The sequence below is a fragment of the Ornithorhynchus anatinus genome, chromosome X2 (assembly GCF_004115215.2).
Source record: "Ornithorhynchus anatinus isolate Pmale09 chromosome X2, mOrnAna1.pri.v4, whole genome shotgun sequence".
NCBI lineage: Eukaryota > Metazoa > Chordata > Mammalia > Monotremata > Ornithorhynchidae > Ornithorhynchus > Ornithorhynchus anatinus.
The window spans coordinates 10,339,235-10,359,703 of record NC_041750.1 but is presented as its reverse complement, the minus strand read 5'-3'; the positions used below and the strand labels follow the sequence as shown (position 1 = coordinate 10,359,703).

The window sequence follows — 20,469 nt, the reverse complement described above, 5'->3', positions numbered from 1 at the left end:
TCCAGGGGTTCCAGCACTTCAGTGTTACTGTGTTTGGTAGTGCCTAGTACAGTACCATGTGCCCTATGATCACTTGGTGAATGCTGTGATAATGACCCCACCCCACCCATCCACCAACTTAGACACATGCTGGATCTTATCACCATTTCTGACCCTACCAACTCTGAAATCTCACTCCCAACCACAACTACCTAAACTGCCTTCTCTTCCCCCTCCCCACCTCTTTCTCCCCCCCAACCCTCCCCTCCTTTTTCCCACAGGGACTTCCTATCTCTAGACCTGCTCCACTTATCTCAGGCCATCATGCCCCATTTGGAAACCCTACCCAGTCTCTCATCTCTTCATGTGCAAATCCACTCCCTCAGCAACACTCTTCACTATCCTGAGCTCCCTTGCCACCCTGCCCTTCAGTCAGTCTTGCATCACCAACTTCTAGCCCTGGATCAGCTCCACAGGACACTTCCTCCCTTCCTAGGCTCCGGGCACCAGGCTGACTGTGGCCATTTTGAATTCATCCCTCTTTGCTATAACTCTGTCTTCTCTTCCACTCAGCAGTGCTGATTCTCTCCTTAACTCTATGCAGATGACACCCAAGTCTACCACTTTAGCCTTGACCTCTCTCCTTACCTGCAGTCTCACTTTTCCTCCTGCTTCCGGGACATCTCTACCTGGCTGTTCCCCTGGCACTTCAGGTTCAACATATCCAAAAGTGAAATCTTCATTGCCAGCACCACCATCTTCTCTTGCCTCCCAAGCCCATAACAGTGGTATTACACTTGACTCTGCATGGCCCTGACGTACTTCCTTTATTCATCTCCCTACCCACCAGCCCCACAGCACTTATGTACGTATCTGTGATATATTTATTTATATTGCCTGTCTCCCCCTCTAGACTGTAAGCTCATTTTGGACAGGGACTGTATCTGTTGTATTCTCCCAAACACTTTGTACAGTGATCTGCACACAATAAGCTCTCAAATAGGTTTGACTGACTCCCCCGACCCCCCTTTCTTTCCATCCCCAGAGTCATTCTGTGAGAAGAGGGTTGGAAGCCTGACTGTAGCAGAGTTGGGTGGAAAGGGAACGTGAGCAGCTGGTATATACAACCCATTTTGGGAGTTTGGCTAGGAATGGGAGTAGGGAGATGGGGTGATAGATGGAAGGGATTGAGAAAATCAATGAAGTTTAGCACGTACTGTGTGTGGAGCACTGAAGTAACCACTCAGGAAAGTACAATACAAGAGTGAGAAAGCTATTTTAGGATGGGGAACGCTTGAGCATGTTTGAAGGTAGATGGGAAGGAGCCAACTAGAGTGAGAGGTTGAAAATGGGGAGGAGAGTGAGAGCAAATGATTTATATTTTATTTTGTAGGAGGTGGGAGATGATAGACTGAGGCACGGGTAGCATAGTTTTGAGAGCTTGCTCAGTGTTATGCTTATTGTCTTAGTGCTTCACTGCCCTGTGAAGTAGGGATGTGAAGGGTGTGGTAGCATTTAGGCAGCTGGACTCCAGGGGTCCGGACCTGCCTTCTTTCTCTTCAGGGCTTCCTGGAACAAACACAGTATTCCTGTTACAAGAGCACAAAAGGCCAGTGATGATTGGACCAGGAAGCTATTGTATTTAAATTTTTGACTGACTTAGTAATAATTAGAAGGGTGGATCTGTATGTTCACTGGGTAATATTGGAGACCAAATCCTAGTGAAGCCTAATTTTATTCCTTTAATTCACTGCCATACTTACTAAGCACTTACTGTGTGCAGAGCACTTTGCTAAGCACTTGGGAGAGAATAATACAATAATAAACAGACACATTCCCTTCCCACAACAAGCTTACAGTCTAGAGTGGGGGAGAGGGACATAATTCTAGTGAAGGGATCTTTCTAGGCTGGGCAGGAAGCCCGGGGAATTCTCCTTAGAGGGGGCTGCTTCTCCAGATGGTTGAAAAATCTGCTTCCTCCTAATAACTTGGAGCGAGGCTATTCCTGACAAACTTATCTTGCAGGGTTTTCCCTACAAGTCCCATCCCACAATGTCCTGCTTTTCTCTCCTTCAACCAGAGGCACCTGAAAGGAGTAAGGTGATGAATGAATGGTGGTAGTTTGCGGTCATATCCTGCTTTTGGAAGAAGGACAGTGAAGACTAGTTTCTATGTAACAGACCCCCAAGTGGAGCACTTAATAGAACACCAGATCAGCTGGTGACCAACAGACTCATTGGTGGCAGCTACCCTTTCTGTGTTAAGATCATTGGGCAAATGTGGAAAAACCTAAATGCCCTAGTCTGCCAAGTCTGGTGTCTGTCACATGTCAAGTTTTTGTAAAACTGGATTACTGAAATGTATAAATCTTGTTTCCCGGTCTAGACTGGGGAATTGTTTCCACCAACTCTGTAATATTCTACCCTCCCAGTGGCTTAGTATGGTGTTCTGCATCTAATAAGTAAATGCCATTGATTTTACTGTGTGCAAAGCACTCACTAAATGCTTGGGAAAGTAAAACAGTGAGTGAGTGATGGTATTTAAGTGCTATGTGCCAAGCACTGTTCTAAGCACTGGGGTAGATACAAGGTTATCAGGGTGTCCCACATGGGGCTCACAGTCTTAATCCCCATTCTAGAGATGAGGGAACTGAGGCACAGAGAAGTGAAGTGAGTTGACCAAAGTTCCACAGCTGATATGTGGCAGAGCTGGGATTAGAACCCACAGCCTCTGACTCCCAAGCCCGTGCTCTTTCCAACAAGCCACACTGCTCCTCTAATATTGGAAGGAGCTGACCATCTACTGAGGAGATGTTCACGATAAGTTAGATGGGAGGAAGAAGAGATTGGAAAGGGTATTTGGAAAACTAAGTGTGTATATGGCATTTGCTAACCCATATGCATAAAGCACAATAGGTTGTTTGAGTACATAAATGCTGAGGTGGTAGTTAAGAGAATCAGTGGTATTTATTGAGTGCCAGCTGGGTGCAGAGCAGTCTACCAAGTGCTTGGGAAAGTAGCAGACAAGGTTGGTAGGCATGATCCCTACCCTTGAAGGAACTTACAGTCTAGTGGATTTGACCTATAAAAAAAATTCATTGGGGAAACACTCCTCGAGGAAGTGGGATTTCAGAAAGACTGACGGTCAGGAGAGCTATGGACTGATGGATTTGAAGGGAGTCAGAGGCTGTGGAGTCGAGAAAAAGCCACAAAAGTTGAGCTTGGGGGAAATGAAGAATGCCAGCTGAGATGGAGTGAGAGAAGAGTGGAGCAGAAGGAGAGACGTGATAGGAGGGGCCTTAATCAGTGGTCAGAAGGAGTCTGTGCTTGATGCAGAGAGAAGTAGGTACGCACTGAAGGTTTTTAAGAAACTGAGAGATTATGGGCAGAATAGTTTTTAGAAAAATGATCCAAGCAGCAGAGTGAAGTATGGACTGGGAATTTTGAGAAACATCAGCTCCATAAAGGCAAGGGGATCATGCAGAATCTAGCCAGCACCTCCCCCCCCCACACACACATGTGAGGTTGGCCATGGAAGCTCCAGAGTTTGGGGGGGTGGGGGGAGGTGGGAAAGACTCCCTCCCTAAGCTTCTGAAGTAACCATGTCTCCCTGGCACCCCCAAATTACCCAAGTCAGTACTACAGGCAGACACAACAGCTCGTGCTCCAAACAGGTTTTTAGTAGAGGAATGGCAGGGATCAACAGCATATCACCTTGGTAAAAAGTAGAACAGAACTCCAATCCGAAGTTCCTTTCCCTTTTCTCTGTCTCTTCCCCCCCTGCTGCCGCATTCCTCCTCTCGAGATCTTTGGACTTAAATTGTGGTATTTAAGTACTTACTAAGAGGCAAATACTAGAGTAGAGAGAATACAGTCAGATAAGACGGTTCCTGTGGGGGCCCAATGGGGCTCAGGGTTCGAGGAAGGAGAGCAGTCATCTTATCCCCATTTTTCAGATGTGGAAACTGAGGCACAGAAAAGGCCAAGGCACCTAGCAGGTAAGTGGCAGAATAGGGCTTAGAATGCAGATCTCCTGACTCTTGAGTCTGGTGCGTATCCTCGGATGTCCGGGTAGAACTGCTGGCGATCCTCGTGGTCCCTTACCCTCCTTTGGTGGTAGGATCCTTCCTTCGGGGTCCCTCCCCTGGAGGGAAACCATTTTTCGTGGCAACCTGTTGCTCCAAGATTACATCTCAGCTCCTCTTTGTCTCCACTCTATCCACAATTCCCCCCACCCGGCTTCTCTTTGCTCCTCTTTTGCGAATCCTCCCCTGGGATTGGCTGCGTTCCAGTTGGCAGCCTGCGATAGGTCTCTCTAAGTCCCTGGGAGTGAGTTTCTTCTTTTAGCAACCTCCAGAGTGCCTCCTCTCCCCTTCCTCAGAGTATGGGCTTATTCGAGTGCCTGTAACATCTTGTGGCAGGAAAATGAACTTCCACAAATGTACCCTTTGTCACGCACATCAGACCATTCCACGCTTCCTCTTCCTGCCCCAGTCCTCAAATCAGAGGCTTCTGCTGCCTAGACACAGGAAGATCTTGAATTGCCCTTTAGACCCAGTGCCAGAAGTTCAAAAATGCACCTTGAAGCAAAGCTTCTGGCTTGGATTTGGTGGTGTCCCTTTTTTTTTTTTAAGGTTGACTGATTTGAAAGAAGTGTTGAGCTTTAAAGTATATATTCCAGTTTTGAAATTGACCCATAGAGGGAAGGAGGAAAGAGTGTCTGCACTGCCTTGTCCTCTGAAGAAAATGTCCATATTTAAAAAAATTAAACCCCAAATTGCCCCAGTGTTTAACTGTTCCTAATGAGAGTTTGTTCAGTGACATGGCTTCATCACTGGGTTTTGTTCCTTTTTTTCCCCCCCGCCCATCATCGCTTATGCAAGGGGATTTCTAAGGGACCTATTTAAAGCCACATCCAATTCCTGAGGCAGTGGCCCTGCTAACGATGAAAAGTACGGCTGGGACCATAAACTTGTCTGTTGCTGACAAAAGCAACCAAACTGTGTGATGCAAGAGTACAGTTCCAGGCAGCCTAGTTTTGAGTGAGTAGGTTTTCTGCATCCTGTGACTATGTGCACTCAGCATACACCCAGTGGGTTGACTCATTAGTTGGCATTTGCCTCATTGGCTGGCGGGTTATCTATTTGCTCTCTCTCTCCCCGGAGAGTCATCTGCACTTTGTTTTTGTCACTCTATTGTTCAACTAGACATCCCACCCTTTAGAGAACTAGAAACCCAAAAGGCTTTTGTTTTTGCTTGTTAAACTACAGAAAATATATAGACGTGCTTATTTGAGTGTTCTCCCTCTCCTTGAGGGCAGGGATCCTGTCTACTAATTCTGCTGACCTCTCCCAAGTTCTTACTATAGTGCTCAATAAAATACTGTTGATTTGAGGCTGAATGGGAAGCAGTGTAGTCTAGTGGAAGGAGCCCTGGCCTGAGAATTAGAAGGATCTGGGTTCTCATCCACGCTCTGCCACTGGTCTGCCCCTAGTCCTTGGGCAAATAACTTAACTTTTCTGTGCCTCAGTTCCCTCATCTGTAAAATGGGGATGAAGACCGTGAGCTCCATATGGGACATGGACTGTGTCCAACCTCATTAGCTTGTGTGTACCCCACCACTTAGTACAGTGCCTGGCACATAGTAGGCACTTAACAAATACCATTTAAGAAAAAAACGGGGCTCTGCAAAAAATGTAAATGTTGCCCCTTCAGTCCCCCCCCCCCCCCCAAAAAAATACAGATCCAGTTTAGACACTGACCTCTGACACATTTTACCTTCCCTGTTATACTTGTCCCAATTCACTTCCTGTTTAGCTGGTGTGCACTTGTAAATTTTGAGAATGAAAGCTGCTGGAGGGCAGGGCCATATTTTGAATGATCCCAAACTCATTTCTCAGAATACAGTTTGAATAGCTTACTTTTCCCCTTCAGTAGTTAATAATAAAATAGCAATAATTTCATTTAAACCCTTACTGTACTAAGCTCTGGCATAGATACAAGTTAATCAGGTTGGACATAGTCCTGGCTCAACATGGGGCTCACAGTCTAGGAAGGAGAACAGGTATTGAATCCCCATTTTACAGATGAGGAAACTGAGGCCCAGAGAAATCAAGTGACTTGACCAAGGTCATACAGTAGGCAAGGCGGAATCTGTTTGGAAGCTGACCTTTTTCCTCTGAGGAGCAGAGGACAAAAGTGACTGACCAGGTGGTGGTTCTGTCTCTCTCTCGGATTGGAGTGAGCCTATTCTCTCTTCCGTTTTAAGAGCATCCAAGCAGAAAATGTCCTTTTCCTTATACCCGCTAGAGGCAATTCATTACCTCAGTTTCCTTGAATCTTCTCCTATCTCATTCCTGGCAGGGCTTAAGAGATCCACTTTGCCACAAGAAACTAAATGTGCTTATCAGTTCACATTGCAACGCGTTCTGAGCCTCCTACTCTTCAGCATCACGCCCAAGTCTCGCACAGCTAGACTTTGTGTCTGCCTACATACCGTAGAATCTCTTCGGAGGGGTACTCTCAAAGGTCACAGCTCTGCTGATCCTGGTTGGGGTTCCCCGGGTGTAATGGAAAATTATTAGACTTCCCCAACCAGCAGCAAGCCTGAACACATGAATTCAGCAGGCAGCGGTCCTAGAAGAGGTTCCTAGTGGCTCATTTGCTGGATAGTAGGAACTTAATCCCGGCTCTGCCACTTGTCAGCTGTGTGATTGTGGGCAAGTCACTTAACTTCTCTGTGCCTCAGTTACCTCATCCGTAAAATGGGGATTAAGACTGTGAGTCCCACGTGGGAAAACCTGATGACCCTGTGTCTACCCCAGGGCTTAGAACAGAGCCGTGCCCATAATAAGCACTTAACAAATACCAACATTATTATTATTATTATTATTTTTACTTTCATGGATGATAAAGTGTGTTTTCCCCCACACACACACCTAAAGGGCAACAGGTTGTCATTGCCCTTTGTCCTGCTTAGTATTGGGGGTCGGCTAGACGCATTCAGCTGTCCTGACCCTTGGGTAAAGACTGCCTTCTCTCCCATGTTCCACATGACCATTATTTTAGCGATGTCCTACACTGTGTTTTGAAGGCTGGGGTTTCACAGTCATCCCTCAACCCAGCACCCCGAGCAGCTTGGTACTGAGACCAACACCCCCCATCCAACTTGCGCTCTGCCAAAAAATCGCTTCTACTGCCACTGTCTCTGAAAGAAGGCTGATTTCGTTTAGTAGAGAGGCCGTGTGGTTTAGTGGAAAGCACAAGGCTAGGAGTCAGGTGGCCCGAGTTCTAATCCCAGCTCTGCTGCTTGCCTGCTGTGGGACCCTGGGCAAGTTACTTAATGTTTTTGTGCCTCAGTTTCCTCACTTGTAAAATATTGCATTGTACTCTCCCAAATGCTTAGTACAGTGCTGTGTACACAGTATGCTCTCAAGAGAAGTAGAGTGGCTTACAGGTTAGAATATGGGCCTGGGAATGCAGAAGGACCTGGGTTCTAATCCAGGGTCTGCCACTTTGCTGTGCAACCTTGGCAAGTCATTTAACTTCTCTGTGCTTGTTACCTTATCTGTAAAATAGGGATACAGTGTATCCAACCTGATTAGCTTGTATCTACTCCAGTGCTTAGTACAATGCCTGGCACATAGCACCTAAATGCCATGAGTATATAAATTGATTCATTGGTAGAGGATATGTTTTACCTCCCCCCTTAGACTATGGTACAGGGACTATGTCTGATCTGTTGGTATTGTATTTATCCCAGTGCTTGGCACATAGTACATGCTTATCAAATACCACGGTTGTTACTGCCACATTACTTAAGCTCAAATTCAATTACTTATCCTATTTTCCTTCTTCCTATCTGCCAATTTAGTGACTTTTTTAAATGTCTGCCTCCCCTGCCAGAGTGTAAACTTGTTGAAGTTGAAGATCATGTCTACTAATTTTATTGTACTCGCTCAAGCGCTTAGTACAGTTAATCAATCATATTGAGTGCTTAATGTGTGCAAAGCACTGTAGTAAGCACTTGAGAGAGTACAACATAATAAATAGACACATTCCTGGCCCACAATGAGCTTAAAGTCTAGAGGGGGAGACAGACATTAATATAACTAAATTACAGGTATGAACATAAGTGCTGAGGGGCTGGGGGGCGGGCGGTGAATAAAGGGAGCGAGTCAGGGCGATGCAGAAGGGATTGGGAGAACAGGAAAGGAGGGCTTAATCAGGGAAGGCCTCTTGGAGAAGACACACCTTCAATAAGTCTTTGAAGCCGGGGAGAGTAATTGTCTGTCGGATATGAGGAGGGAGGGCGGGCGTTGCAGGACATGGGTGAGAGGTTGGCCGTGACATCAGAGCGAGGTACAGTGTAGGTTAGCATTTGAGGAGCGAAGTGTGCCAGCTGGGATGAGGTAGGAGCGGGCAAGGTGCTTTAAAGTCAGTGGTGGGGAGTTAGCACAATGTTATTCATTCATTCAATAGTATTTATTGAGCGCTTACTATGTGCAGAGCACTGTACTAAGCGCTTGGGATGAACAAGTCGGCAACAGATAGAGACAGTCCCTGCCGTTTGACGGGCTTACAGTCTAATCGGGGGAGACCGGACAGACAAGAACAATGGCACTAAACAGCTTCAAGGGGAAGAACATCTCGTAAAAACAATGGCAACTAAATAGAATCGAGGCGATGTACAATTCATTAACAAAATAAATAGGGTAACGAAAATATATACAGTTGAGCGGACGAGTACAGTGCTGTGGGGATGGAAAGGGAGAGGTGGAGGAGCAGAGGGAAAAGGGGAAAATGAGGCTTTAGCTGCGGAGAGGTAAAGGGGGGATGGCAGAGGGAGTAGAGGGGGAAGAGGAGCTCAGTCTGGGAACGCCTCTTGGAGGAGGTGATTTTTAAGTAAGGTTTTGAAGAGGGAAAGAGAATCAGTTTGGCGGAGGCTCTCTAATTATGATTGATTTTGATCTGAAACCAGCTCTGTGTTGCATCCAGGTCTTTGTGACTTAAAGGAGATTTTGTGGTGGCTAAATAGTCTCTGCACATCAGAAGGCCGACACTTGCTAGTCACAAGCTGTTCCCTCACCCCAATGGGATGAAACAGGGTGAAGTGGGTCATGGTCCTCAGGCCTTTTTCTCCTGAGGGCAGATTCCTGGTGGTCTTCAGCAGCTTCTCCAGGAGATGACTTGCTTCTCAGCTTCCTTCTGACCCCAGCTCTTCTTTTTAAAGGCTTCAGGCCCTTTGCCCCATGGACATGAAGCTAGCAGCCTCAGTTTCTCCAGTGTTAACTGGGGTTTTGCTGGTTGCAACGTGCTAACCTTTCAGGACCTTTAGGTGGCGAGGGTGAAATCAGTCAGTGGTATTTATTGAACGCTTAATGTGTACTAAGTGTTTTTGGAAAAGTACAATACAACAGTTGATAGATACATCCCCTGTCCTCGATGAGCTTGCAGTCTAGAGGTTTGGTTTAAAAATCTGACCAGGAGCATTATTGATATGAAGCGATCTTAATCTTGGTCTAATAGATGCGATCCCTGCCTATAAGGATCTTACAGTCTACAGGGGGAGGCAGACATTTAAAGATTAGGGAGAGGAGAAATAGAGTATAGGAATACTTTCTATTTATGTTCATCTATTTCTTGACCTTTTAACTGGAAATAATCTATTTTTTCCACCCCTCCCTCCCTGGCACACCCACCCACCCATCCTCAATCTGAGCAGTCTCCAACCCATTTGCTTATATCCACCACAGCGCCTAGTATATAGCTTGGCACATAGTAAGTGCTTATTATTACATTGACTTAAGTGGTCTTAGTGGGTCGGTTCATTGTAATGGGCGGATGCAGTGAAACACCTATTATGATTTGATCTCGGACGGACTTTACATTCATCCTCTTTCCAGGCTTCGTGTCCTCCCTGACTAAGAAGCTTTCACCTGTGATATCATCTTTGACTCCTCTCTATTTGCCCTCCTTTGCCTCCCCCATACCCCCCACCAAAATATTCTACAGCCTTGCCCACCTACTGACTCTGCACTCTGTGGCCCTAGGACAAGAGGGTTTGAGGGTCACTGTGCACATCAGTCAGTCAGTGGTATTTATTGAGCACTTACTATATTCAGAGCACTGTTCGGAGTGCTTGGGAGAGTACAGTACGACAGAATTAGCAGGCATGTTCCCTGCCCATTATGACCTTCACGAGACTATTCCGTCGTCAGTTTTCTGTGCTGAAGTCTCAGGATCGAAGCCCATCTGTTATTCGCGATGACAGGAGACTCCATTGTCATTTTTACTTTGGCTGGACATAGTGGGCTGGGTAGAATTCATGTCTAAAATAAAACTCCTTATCTTCCCACCCAAACCCTGTCCTCCCCCTGACTTTCCCATCACTGTGAATGACACCACCATCCTTCCTGTCTCTCAAGCCCGTAACCTTGGCGTTATCTTTGACTCCTCTCTCATTCAACCCGCATATTCCATCCATCACTAAATCCTGTCAGTTCGACCTTCATAGTATCGCTAAAATCTGCCCTTTCCTCTCCATCCATACTGTTACCACATTAATCCAATCACTTCTCCTCTTCCGTCTTGATTACAGTATCAGACTCCTTGCCAACTGCCCCCCACTCCAGGCCAGACTTCATTCTGCTGCCCAGATTATATTTCTACAAAAACGTCAGTCCGTGTTTCCCCATTCCTCAGTCCTTACTCTGCTTACTCTGTGCAAAGCACTGTATTGAGTGCTTAGGATTGTACAACATAACAGACACATTCCCTGCCCAAAATGAGCTTACAGCCTAGAGGGGCAGACAGACAATATAAATAAATCACTCCTCATACCCTCCAGTGGTTGCCCATCCACCTCCAAATCCAACAGAAAGTTCTCACCACTGGCTTTAAAGCTCTCCATCACCTCACCCCCTCCTACCTCTCCCTGCTACTCTCCTACTGCAACCCAGACCGCACACTTCACTCCTCTAATGCTAACCTTCTCACTGTACCTCGATTTCGTCTATCTCGCCGCCGACCTCTCATCTTCCTCCTGCCTCTGGCCTGGAATATCCTCCCTCCTTCTATCTGACAATTACTCTCCTCACCATCAAAGACTTATTGAAGGCACATCTCCTCCAAGAGGCCTTCCCAGACTAGCTCTCTTTTCCTTTTCTTCTACTCCCATTTGCGTCGCCGTGACTTTCTCCCTTTATTCATCCTTGCTTCCAGCCCCATAGCGCTTATATACTTACCTGTAATTTTGTTTCTGTCTTCCCCTCTAGACTGTAAACACATTGTGGGCAGGGAATGTGTGTTGTTGCATTGTACTCAAGCGTTTAGTACAGTGCTCTGCACGTAAGTGCGCAATAAATATGTTAAGTCTGAATTCAATCAAAGTGATCCTTATTATTGCCACCTCAACATATTCATTCTCCTTTTGATGGAGATAAGGTTAGAAAGACTGTCCATGAAGACAGGTGACAATCCCAGCCATGTCATTTTTGCCAGGTGACCTTTGAACAAGTCACCTCACTTCTGAGCCTCTGTTTCCTCATCTGTAAAATGGGGATGAAATCACCTGTTCTCCATCTCCCTTAGGCTGAGCCCCTGGTGGGACAGGGTCTCTGTTCTGATTGCATTGTATCTACTCCTGTGCTTAATACAGTCTTTAGCAAATAGTATGTGCTTAACAAATACTGCTGTTGTTATTACTGGCGAGAGGACTATTCATTAGTCTAACTTCAGGCTATGAAGAACAATTCTTTACTTATCTGCTTTGTTTTTCCTTAAAAAATACATGAAACTACTAGGCTAATTTCAAGTTACCCTGGGATAGAAGGCTCCATTACTGTTCTGTCAACTCTCCAGCCCCTCTAACTAGGGAGACCTCAGCGCTTAGTACAGTGTCTATTAAAAGGAAAAACTACCCCACACTCTTTTGTAATAACTGGATGTATGATTAACTTCTTGTTTTGCTTCTTACAGGGATTTCCTTCCTCGTGGATCAGGGATCGTTACCAGACGTCCCCTCATCCTTCAGCTCATCTTCTCCAAAACAGGTATATTGGGGTGGGACTAAAGAGGGGGGTGTGTGTATTGGTGGGGGGTAGGGGTATGCGCCAGATAACCTCCAGGAGGAAGAACTCTGTTTAGCTACTATTCTATATGCCTAAGGCTCTCTTGACCCAGTAATTACTGATGCCTCCAAGAAGGGAAAGTATTATAAGATTTTTTTTAACTTACTTTTTTTGAGGTGTGGCAGTCATTTAGATTTGCTTATTCTTTGCCTATATTTCTACCTTTCAAACTAAAGCATTTTGATTGTCTACCCTCTTTACTGTTAGCAAAAAGTTAGTGGTGTTCTTGGTCACATCCAGGCAGCGTGGTGTAGCGGAAAGAGCTTGAGCCTGGGAGTCAGAGGACCTGGGTTCTAACTGCCACTCTGCCACTTGTTTGCTAAGGGGCCTTGAGCATGTCACTTCCCTTCTCTGTGCCTCAGCTCCCTCACCTGGAAAATGGGGACTGAGGCTGAGAGCCCCATGAACTGTATCTTCCCCAGGGCTTAGTACAGTGCCTGGCACTTAGTAAGTGCTTAAGACACCGTAAAAAATAGGCGTGTCCTGACTTCCTGTTGTGAAAATTCAAATGATTCCCAAAAAAGCCCCTGGAGTTCTTCCATAATGCATGCTTTTTAACTACGTTGCGGCTAAACCACTATGAAGGGAACGGTCTCTGAATAGTTTGTCTATCTGGAGGGAATGTGGTGTTGAAAGAGACAGATGTCCACGTGCCTGGGATAGCAGTTGACAGGCATTCTAGAGCACAAGCTTTCCTTAATGGGGGGGTTGATCAGAAATTCTACCTCCATGCTGTAGGTCAGCTGAGCGCCTTTCCATCAAGGCTTCTGGTTAGGAACTAATCTTACCTAGGTCTGTACCGAGTATTGACTTCTTGCATATCTGAATCTTCATTTATCTACTAGACGAAACATGGGCTGTCGATAGTGGGGAAAACTACAGCATATAATGACCGAGTGGACATTTGGATATGATAATAGCATTGTGTGAAGGCAGTGTTGAATTTGAGAATAACTCTGGAAGCTAATCAGTTTTCTGAGTTGGTACAGAACTTGGATGAGCAGCTTGCCTATACGGGACAAAGTCCAAATGGTAGAAGCAAAAATGCCCTACCATAATTATCTTTATTTAGAGCATAATTAGTTTGAATAGAATTGTACTGGTCTCATTCAGGCAAGTTTTAGTGACTTTGTATTCTCAATCAATATTAATTTGGTTTTAAAAAAGGTAAAATTATCCAAAATCCGATTCCTAAGGAGACTGGTTAGCCTAACAGTAAGATCTAGCTGTTTGTAGCTTTTCCAGATGTTTTAATAAGTGTTTGATCCGGTGCTCTGCATATAGTATGCCCTTAATATCACTGATTGATGTGGAATATAGCATTTCTAAATATTTGGGATCTATCTTCACCAGTCTGTGTGGTTAAAAGGAGCCAAAACTTGAGGGATTTTGAAAGTGGCTGGAATTCTGGGATGGGAGTTAGAGCCGGTTTAGACACTGACTCATTTCCCTTCTTTGGGCCTCAATTTTCCTCCAAGTAAAACTGCTATTGCCCAGAGGGTTGTCAGGCCCGGTGAAAGAAGAAAGTCTGAAAAAGTATGAGCTTTGCGTGAGAGTATGATAATACTATTCATTGGCAAGTTTTCTTAATTCTCTTACCTGCCACCAGCAGTTTTGTGAAGGAATCAATATGGTAGGATATGAGGATCTCTTCCAGGACCGTGAAGTGGAAATCTAAAGTTGAAATTACAGTACTTAAAGCCATTTTTATCTTTCCATTTTTTTTAATGGCATTTAAGTGTTTACTGTGTGTCAAGTACTGCTAAGGACTGGGGCAGATAGAAGTTAATCAGGTGGGACACAGTCCCTGTCATGGAGCTTACCATCTAAGTAGGAAGGAGAGCAGGTATTGCATTCCAATTTTACAGTTGAGGAAACTTTAAAGTAGGGGTATTTAGTGCGCTCTGGGCCGACAGCCTTTCATTCATTCATTCAATAGTATTTATTGAGCGCTTACTATGTGCAGAGCATTGTACTAAGCGCTTGGAATGAACAAGTCGGCAACAGATAGAGACAGTCCCTGCCGTTTGACGGGCTTACAGTCTAATCGGGGGAGACGGACAGACAAGAACAATGGCAATAAATAGTCAAGGGGAAGAACATCTCGAAAAAACAATGGCAACGACAGCCTCCACCTCTCGCGCTGTGGGCCGACAGCCTCCACCTCTCGCGCTGTGGGCCGACAGCCTCCACCTCTCGCGCTGTGGGCCGACAGCCTCCACCTCTCGCGCTGTGGGCCGACAGCCTCCACCTCTCGCGCTGTGGGCCGACAGCCTCCACCTCTCGCGCTGTGGGCCGACAGCCTCCACCTCTCGCGCTGTGGGCCGACAGCCTCCACCTCTCGCGCTGTGGGCCGACAGCCTCCACCTCTCGCGCTGTGGGCCGACAGCCTCCACCTCTCGCGCTGTGGGCCGACAGCCTCCACCTCTCGCGCTGTGGGCCGACAGCCTCCACCTCTCGCGCTGTGGGCCGACAGCCTCCACCTCTCGCGCTGTGGGCCGACAGCCTCCACCTCTCGCGCTGTGGGCCGACAGCCTCTACCCCTGAGCCAGCCACAGGTGCAGTTAGCAATTCTCCAGCCCCACATGACAGCCTCTCTCCCCTAAGGTTCTCCCCCCCCCCCAAGTGTTTAGGCTTCTGGCTACCTGGAAGCAGCATGAGCAGAAGTGGTTGCACTCTCACTTCCCTCTCAACAACGTGATAAGTGACCCTCAAGCTGTGAAGCAGCTTGGCCTAGTGGACAGAGCCATGGGTCTAGGAGTCAGAGGACCTGGGTTCTAATCCTGGCTTTGCCACTTGTCTGTTGTGTAGTCTTGTGCAAGTCACTTCACTTTTTGAGGCTCGGTTCCCTCTTCTGTAAATGGGGGTTAAGACTGTGAACCCCACGTGGGACCGGGACTGTGTCTGACCTGATTATTTTTATCTACCCCAGTGCTTAGTACAGTACCTGGCAAATGGGAAGCACTTAACAAATACCACTTAGATAAATCATTTCCCACTCCTTGATCTAGGCAGACTTTATGGTCACTTTTTTGTCATGAATTGCTTACTAGGTAAATCTATGTGTACTTGCAGTGGTATATTTGGAAAATCTTAAGATTTTGGAAGTTCTTTGATATTAATTCCCACATGCATAAGATTTGTAATTGAAGGTTATTATCTATTAGAATAAAGGCATTTTGAAATTTTCATTTGTTCACAAAACTACAACTACGCCCTGGCTTTTCTTGTCTATGTCTACATATTTGCAGTCAGTATTTGAGTGCTTACTCTGTGCAAAGTACTGTACCACGCACTTGGGTATGCAGTGGAAATAAAATGCTTAAGATCTAGTTCATGGAGACAGACACTGAAATAACTTAAAGGTAGGAAGTGAATATGTGTGTGAATTGGTGCTTAAGTAGTAGGGTTTGTAAGTTGGTATATACAGGATTATACATATATGTATTCTTTGGATGGTTGTGAGGTATACAAGTGCATAATGCTTGAAGTAGTTAGGAGAGAAAATAAATGAATCTGGGAAGGCCTCCTGGAAGAGATGTAGGAGAACTTTAAAGATGGGCAGGTGGAGGAGGTGGGGAAGGCAGGGGGACATTCCAGGCTGAGGGAAAGAAGGCAGTGGGCAAGAAGTGAGAGGTGGGAAAGATGAGAATGGGGCACAATGAGCAGGATAGCTTGAGAAGGAAATGGACAGTTGGGAATAGTACATGGTGGAGGAGGGGGGAAAGAGTGGATACATAGAGGGAGGTGGCTGATAGTGCTTTAAAGCCAATAGTGCTAGGCAGAGAGGATTGGCTAACCACTGAAGGTTTCTGAGGAGAGCGGAGGCGTGTGCAGATGACCTTTTTAGAAAAAATGATCCGGACAGCGATGTCCAGTATGGCCAGGAGGCAGGGAGATCAGCGAGGGGGGCTGGTGCAGTAGTCATACGAAAATATGACAAGTGCCCGGATCAGCTTGATGGCCATCTGGACAGGGAGGAAGTGACAGATCTAGGAAATGTTGTGGCAGAAGAGCCGGAAGGATTTGACGGCACACACTGAATATGGGGGTTGAAAGAGGAGTCAAGGCGGGGAGAGCTTGAGAGACGTGGAGGGTGGTAATTTCGTCAGTTCTGATAGTTGGAGGTGAGGGTTTGGGAGGGAAGGGGAGGAGTTCAGCTTTGGAGATAGTGAGCTTAAGGTGCCAGTGGGGACATCTATATGGAGGTGTCCTGGAGGCAAGGGGAAGTGTGAAATTGCAGAGGAAGTGAGCAGTTGGGGGTAGCAAAGTCATCCGCAAAGAGGGGTAGTTGGAGCCATGGGAGCGGATGAGCTCCCCAAGGAAATGACTCATTAGCAGTTCCTGGTTTCTCTGTGGTGGTTGGAAAAGATGGATGACTAGAAAATTTGACCTCTGACTTCCTTTCTCCATACTACAGCTAAAACGAATCACAAGCAGAGCCATTTTCCTAAGTGTCCAAGGCAAGACGCTTCATCGCGACCTGCTAAATGTGATCCCTTGGAGGATTTCTCTTATTTCAATGCTTTTCATAAACTATTCATGCAGTGGCTGAAAAGCTGCTCACATGGCACCTGAAGAAGAACTCTTGCCATCATGAGGCTGACTCATCTTTAGCCAGATGCTGCTAGCTGTCCAACCCCGAGCAGTAATTATTCACTGTCATTTTATGTTGGTGATGGGGTCTAAAATACTTATTTTAGCCCATTGGAGCCCAGTGCTGTGCTTGGGAGAGTACAGTATAACAGAGTTGGTAGACGTGTTCCCTGGCCGCAACTAGCTTACAGTCTAGACCGTTGTTTTGAGGAGGGATGGGGTCAGAAAGACAGGTGGAGGAGATAGATTCTTGTTCTCAAATGGATTTGGAGCTGAATGTCATTGCCCCACTAGCTAGGATCTCCAGGAATGCATGAGACTTGTCCTGGCTTCTTTGCTGTACTCCATTCCCAAACTCACCTGGGCATAGTATCTTCTGAGGAGTTAAGCTGTATCTCTGGGATGAGTTCAGAGTCTGCGCGCACACACACACCCCGAGACTGGCATTGCTAAGAGCAACGATGGACCTTTTTAAATTCCGATCACCTTTCCCACGGACCAGTTTGCTGCATGGATTGAATTGAGGGCTGTGAACAGTATTGAGCCTATGCAGGACTCCTATTTTATAGAATTAAGCCTAGTGAGGGATACGTTTTGTTCTCGTCTCAACGCTGGTTCAGGGTTGCTAGTGCGGTGTGCTGGCTAGAGAACTCTGCCCTCTGCTCTTCATTTGTGGAACTAATTTCTTCTCCTTTTCTTCCACCAAGATCCTAACTTCTTGATCTCTTCCACTTGGTTGAAAAGATTGCACTCTTAAAAGGAGGTGCGAGTCTGTAGAATGTGTTTTTCCTTTGGGATTCTCCTGCTAAATTAGAGAAGCAGCGTGGCCTAATGGATAAAGCAAGAGCCTGGGAGTCTGAAGGAGCTGGGTTCAAATTCTGGTTCTGCCACTTGTCTACTGTGACCTTGGGCAAGTTGCTTCACTTTTCTGTGCCTCAGTTACCTCATCTGTAAAATGGGGATTACGACTGAGCACCCCATGTGGGACGTGGACTGTGTCCAACCTGATTAGCTTGTATTTACCCCAGTGCTTAGTACAGTGCCTGACACATAGTAACAACTACCATTTAAAAAAAAAACCCTCTAGTCCCTAGGATAAGTGCAGCACCAGTATTTCAACCAGTCATTGGTATTTGAGTGTTTGGGAGTTGAATATAACAGAGTTGGTAGACATGTTCCCTGCCCACAAGGAGCTTACAGTCTAGAAGGGGAGATTGACAATAATCTAAATAAATTACAGATATACACATATGCGATGTGGGGCTGAGGGTGGGCTGAATAAAGGGTCCAAATCCAAGTGCAAGGCCAACACAGAAGGGAGAGGAGGAAATGAGGGCTTAGTTGGAACATTTTACCTTTTGAGCAAGGGAAATGTACTGGATAGAGAAATAATAATGTTGGTATTTGTTAAGCGCTTACTATGTGCAGAGCACTGTTCTAAGCGCTGGGGTAGATACAGCGTAATCAGGTTGTCCCACATGAGGCTCACAGTTAAACCCCATTTTACAGATGACATAACTGAGGCACAGAGAAGTTAGGTGACTTGCCCACAGTCACAAAGCTGACAAGTGGCAGAGCAGGGAGTCGAACCCATGACCTCTGACTCCTAAGCCCAGGCTCTTTCCACTGAGCCATGCTGCTTCCCCTATCTGAACAGAAATCTGTGCAAATTTATTTGGCCAAATACTGGAACAGAGACAGATAGTCATAGTGTCCCTGATGAGCAGAGTGGAACTTGCAGCTACCTCTGTCTATTTGTAACCTTTCACAGCTGAAGTCTGTTATGATGAGGATTAGTGTATCCTGATCATGAGCGATCCCTTTGTGTCGAGCTTAGCCAACTCTCGATCCAACGTATTTCATTATTAATGGCCAACAGTGCAAAGAGCTAGAGGAGTTTAAGGATTGAAAGTGCATCGACATTTGTTTGTTCGTAAATAGGGTTGCAAAGCTTATTGTCCTACATAAGATGTTAATGCAGGAAGAGATAAACAAGAACCTTTGGCCAGTCATGGAAATAATAAAGAGAGCATTGAAGGTTTAATAAAAATACTTCATAGTGCAGAGTTGGAGACAAGGGTCTGTTAGACTCAGGAAATGCCTGAGGCCTGTGGGGCTGCCTTGCTGGTTTACATTAAGCAAAGATTAAAATTAACAATATCAATCCTTCATATTCAGTACATCCAGGAGGAGTAGGGAGGCTGGCCAGGATCTGATTGCTAGCGCCACAGAAATTTGGTCACCCCAGCTGACTTAGATTCAAAGGCGAAATAATGGCCAATGCCATTGTTTAATCAGCATTACAGTCAGAAGACATTCAGCAGGATTCAACTGCAAGCTACTCACAGATGAAAAGAGACTTTGGGGCAGTGACTTGGTTAAGGCCTGCAACGGTGGGAAAGGGGTGAAAACTAGCATACCAAATGTCCCTGACTTATTTTACCACAACTATTGTTTCTCTCCACCCAACCAATTTCACCATATGGAAATCTTCTTCTGGCAGGAACAGACCTGGGAGGAGCAGGCAGTCAGCAAGCAAAGGGAGGGAGGAGGATTTTCCTCTTGGAAATACCTTAGAAAAGCCAAGCTCTGTCTAGGTCTGCCCAGAATGGGGTGTGGTTCTCCACCAATGGCAGAGAAGGCAGACTCCTCGCAGAATGCCTTAATGGCCTCTGGGAAATGAAGGCGAACCAGCCTCTTTGCTCTCTGAGTCATGTAGGATGGGGTTTTTTTCCTTGTTTGTTTTTGTCCATTCCTTCCCTGCATTTTCCTTGCTAGTGTTCACCAGACCTGTTTGAAAGTACATGGTGGTTCTACCCAGTGAATGGCTGTGACCCAAGCATCTAACAGGCCACCCTGTTAGGGCAGTCGCAGTGAAAACAAGTGCTGGTTTAGTTTTTGAGCCAAGATAGATTGAAAAGATTAGGAGCCTCCACTTTGCAAACATGAAAGCTGAGGGAATGTAATTAGTCTTCAAAATCATGATAAGTTTGGGCAAGGTGAACCTGGCATTGTTGCTCACCATATGCCCCAAATCCAGAAGTAGGTATCCATTAAAGCGTGAATAAAGAAGATCTAAGACCAATAAGAGACAGTTCTTCACTGGGGAAGAGCAAGCATGTGGAATTTGTTAACTTAGGCGTACAGGTGGAAAACATTAATAGGCTCAAAGAAGGATTTAGAGAAAAGTTAGAGATGTTTGAAGGTTTGAGAAGAATTGAGATACATTCATTGACCGTGAGTTGGCCATGGATTGTTAGAGAGAAAACTTAGGGGGACTACAAGGTTTATTTGTAACTACGAAAGTCAAGAAAGACAACTATCACACTTTTCCTCCAGACATCTGTTGGTGCCACTGTCAGAGATAGGTTACTGGACTGAAGAGACCCTCTGATATTTCTAATCAAATTTTTTTTATGTTTACACATCATATGGTAAGAGTTCTTGAAATTGGATTGGCATATTTGAACGGTATGAGAATTGGGTGCCTTTTTTTATTTTTTGGTTCGCCACCCCAGGTTGTGCTAAGATGAGAAATGAATCACTTGTGCTCTGTCTTTGGTAGAAGCAGGTTTGAACCTAACCCTTTAATGGTGTGTTTTTTCTCTTTCAGAGTATGCAGAGTTCTTGCATTGTAAATCCAGAAAGTTTACAGATTTTGATGAGGTCCGGCAAGAGATCGAAGCAGAGACAGACAGGGTCACAGGAACCAATAAAGGCATTTCCTCCATTCCTATAAACCTGCGGGTCTATTCACCACATGG

The 20,469-nt window shown here is 45.8% G+C and overlaps 1 protein-coding gene across 10 annotated transcripts in view; it reads left to right on the top strand.

The window, feature by feature from the left end:
* DNM2 (dynamin 2) overlaps positions 1 to 20,469 on the top strand; it is a 72,144-nt gene that overhangs the window by 9,957 nt on the left and 41,718 nt on the right. For all 10 annotated transcript variants that reach the window (XM_029052876.2, XM_029052878.2, XM_029052877.2 and 7 more), the window contains exons 2-3: positions 11,958 to 12,031; positions 20,319 to 20,468. In XM_029052876.2, coding sequence (XP_028908709.1) covers positions 11,958 to 12,031; positions 20,319 to 20,468 — 224 coding nt within the window. The remainder of the gene's footprint in view (positions 1 to 11,957; positions 12,032 to 20,318; position 20,469) is intronic.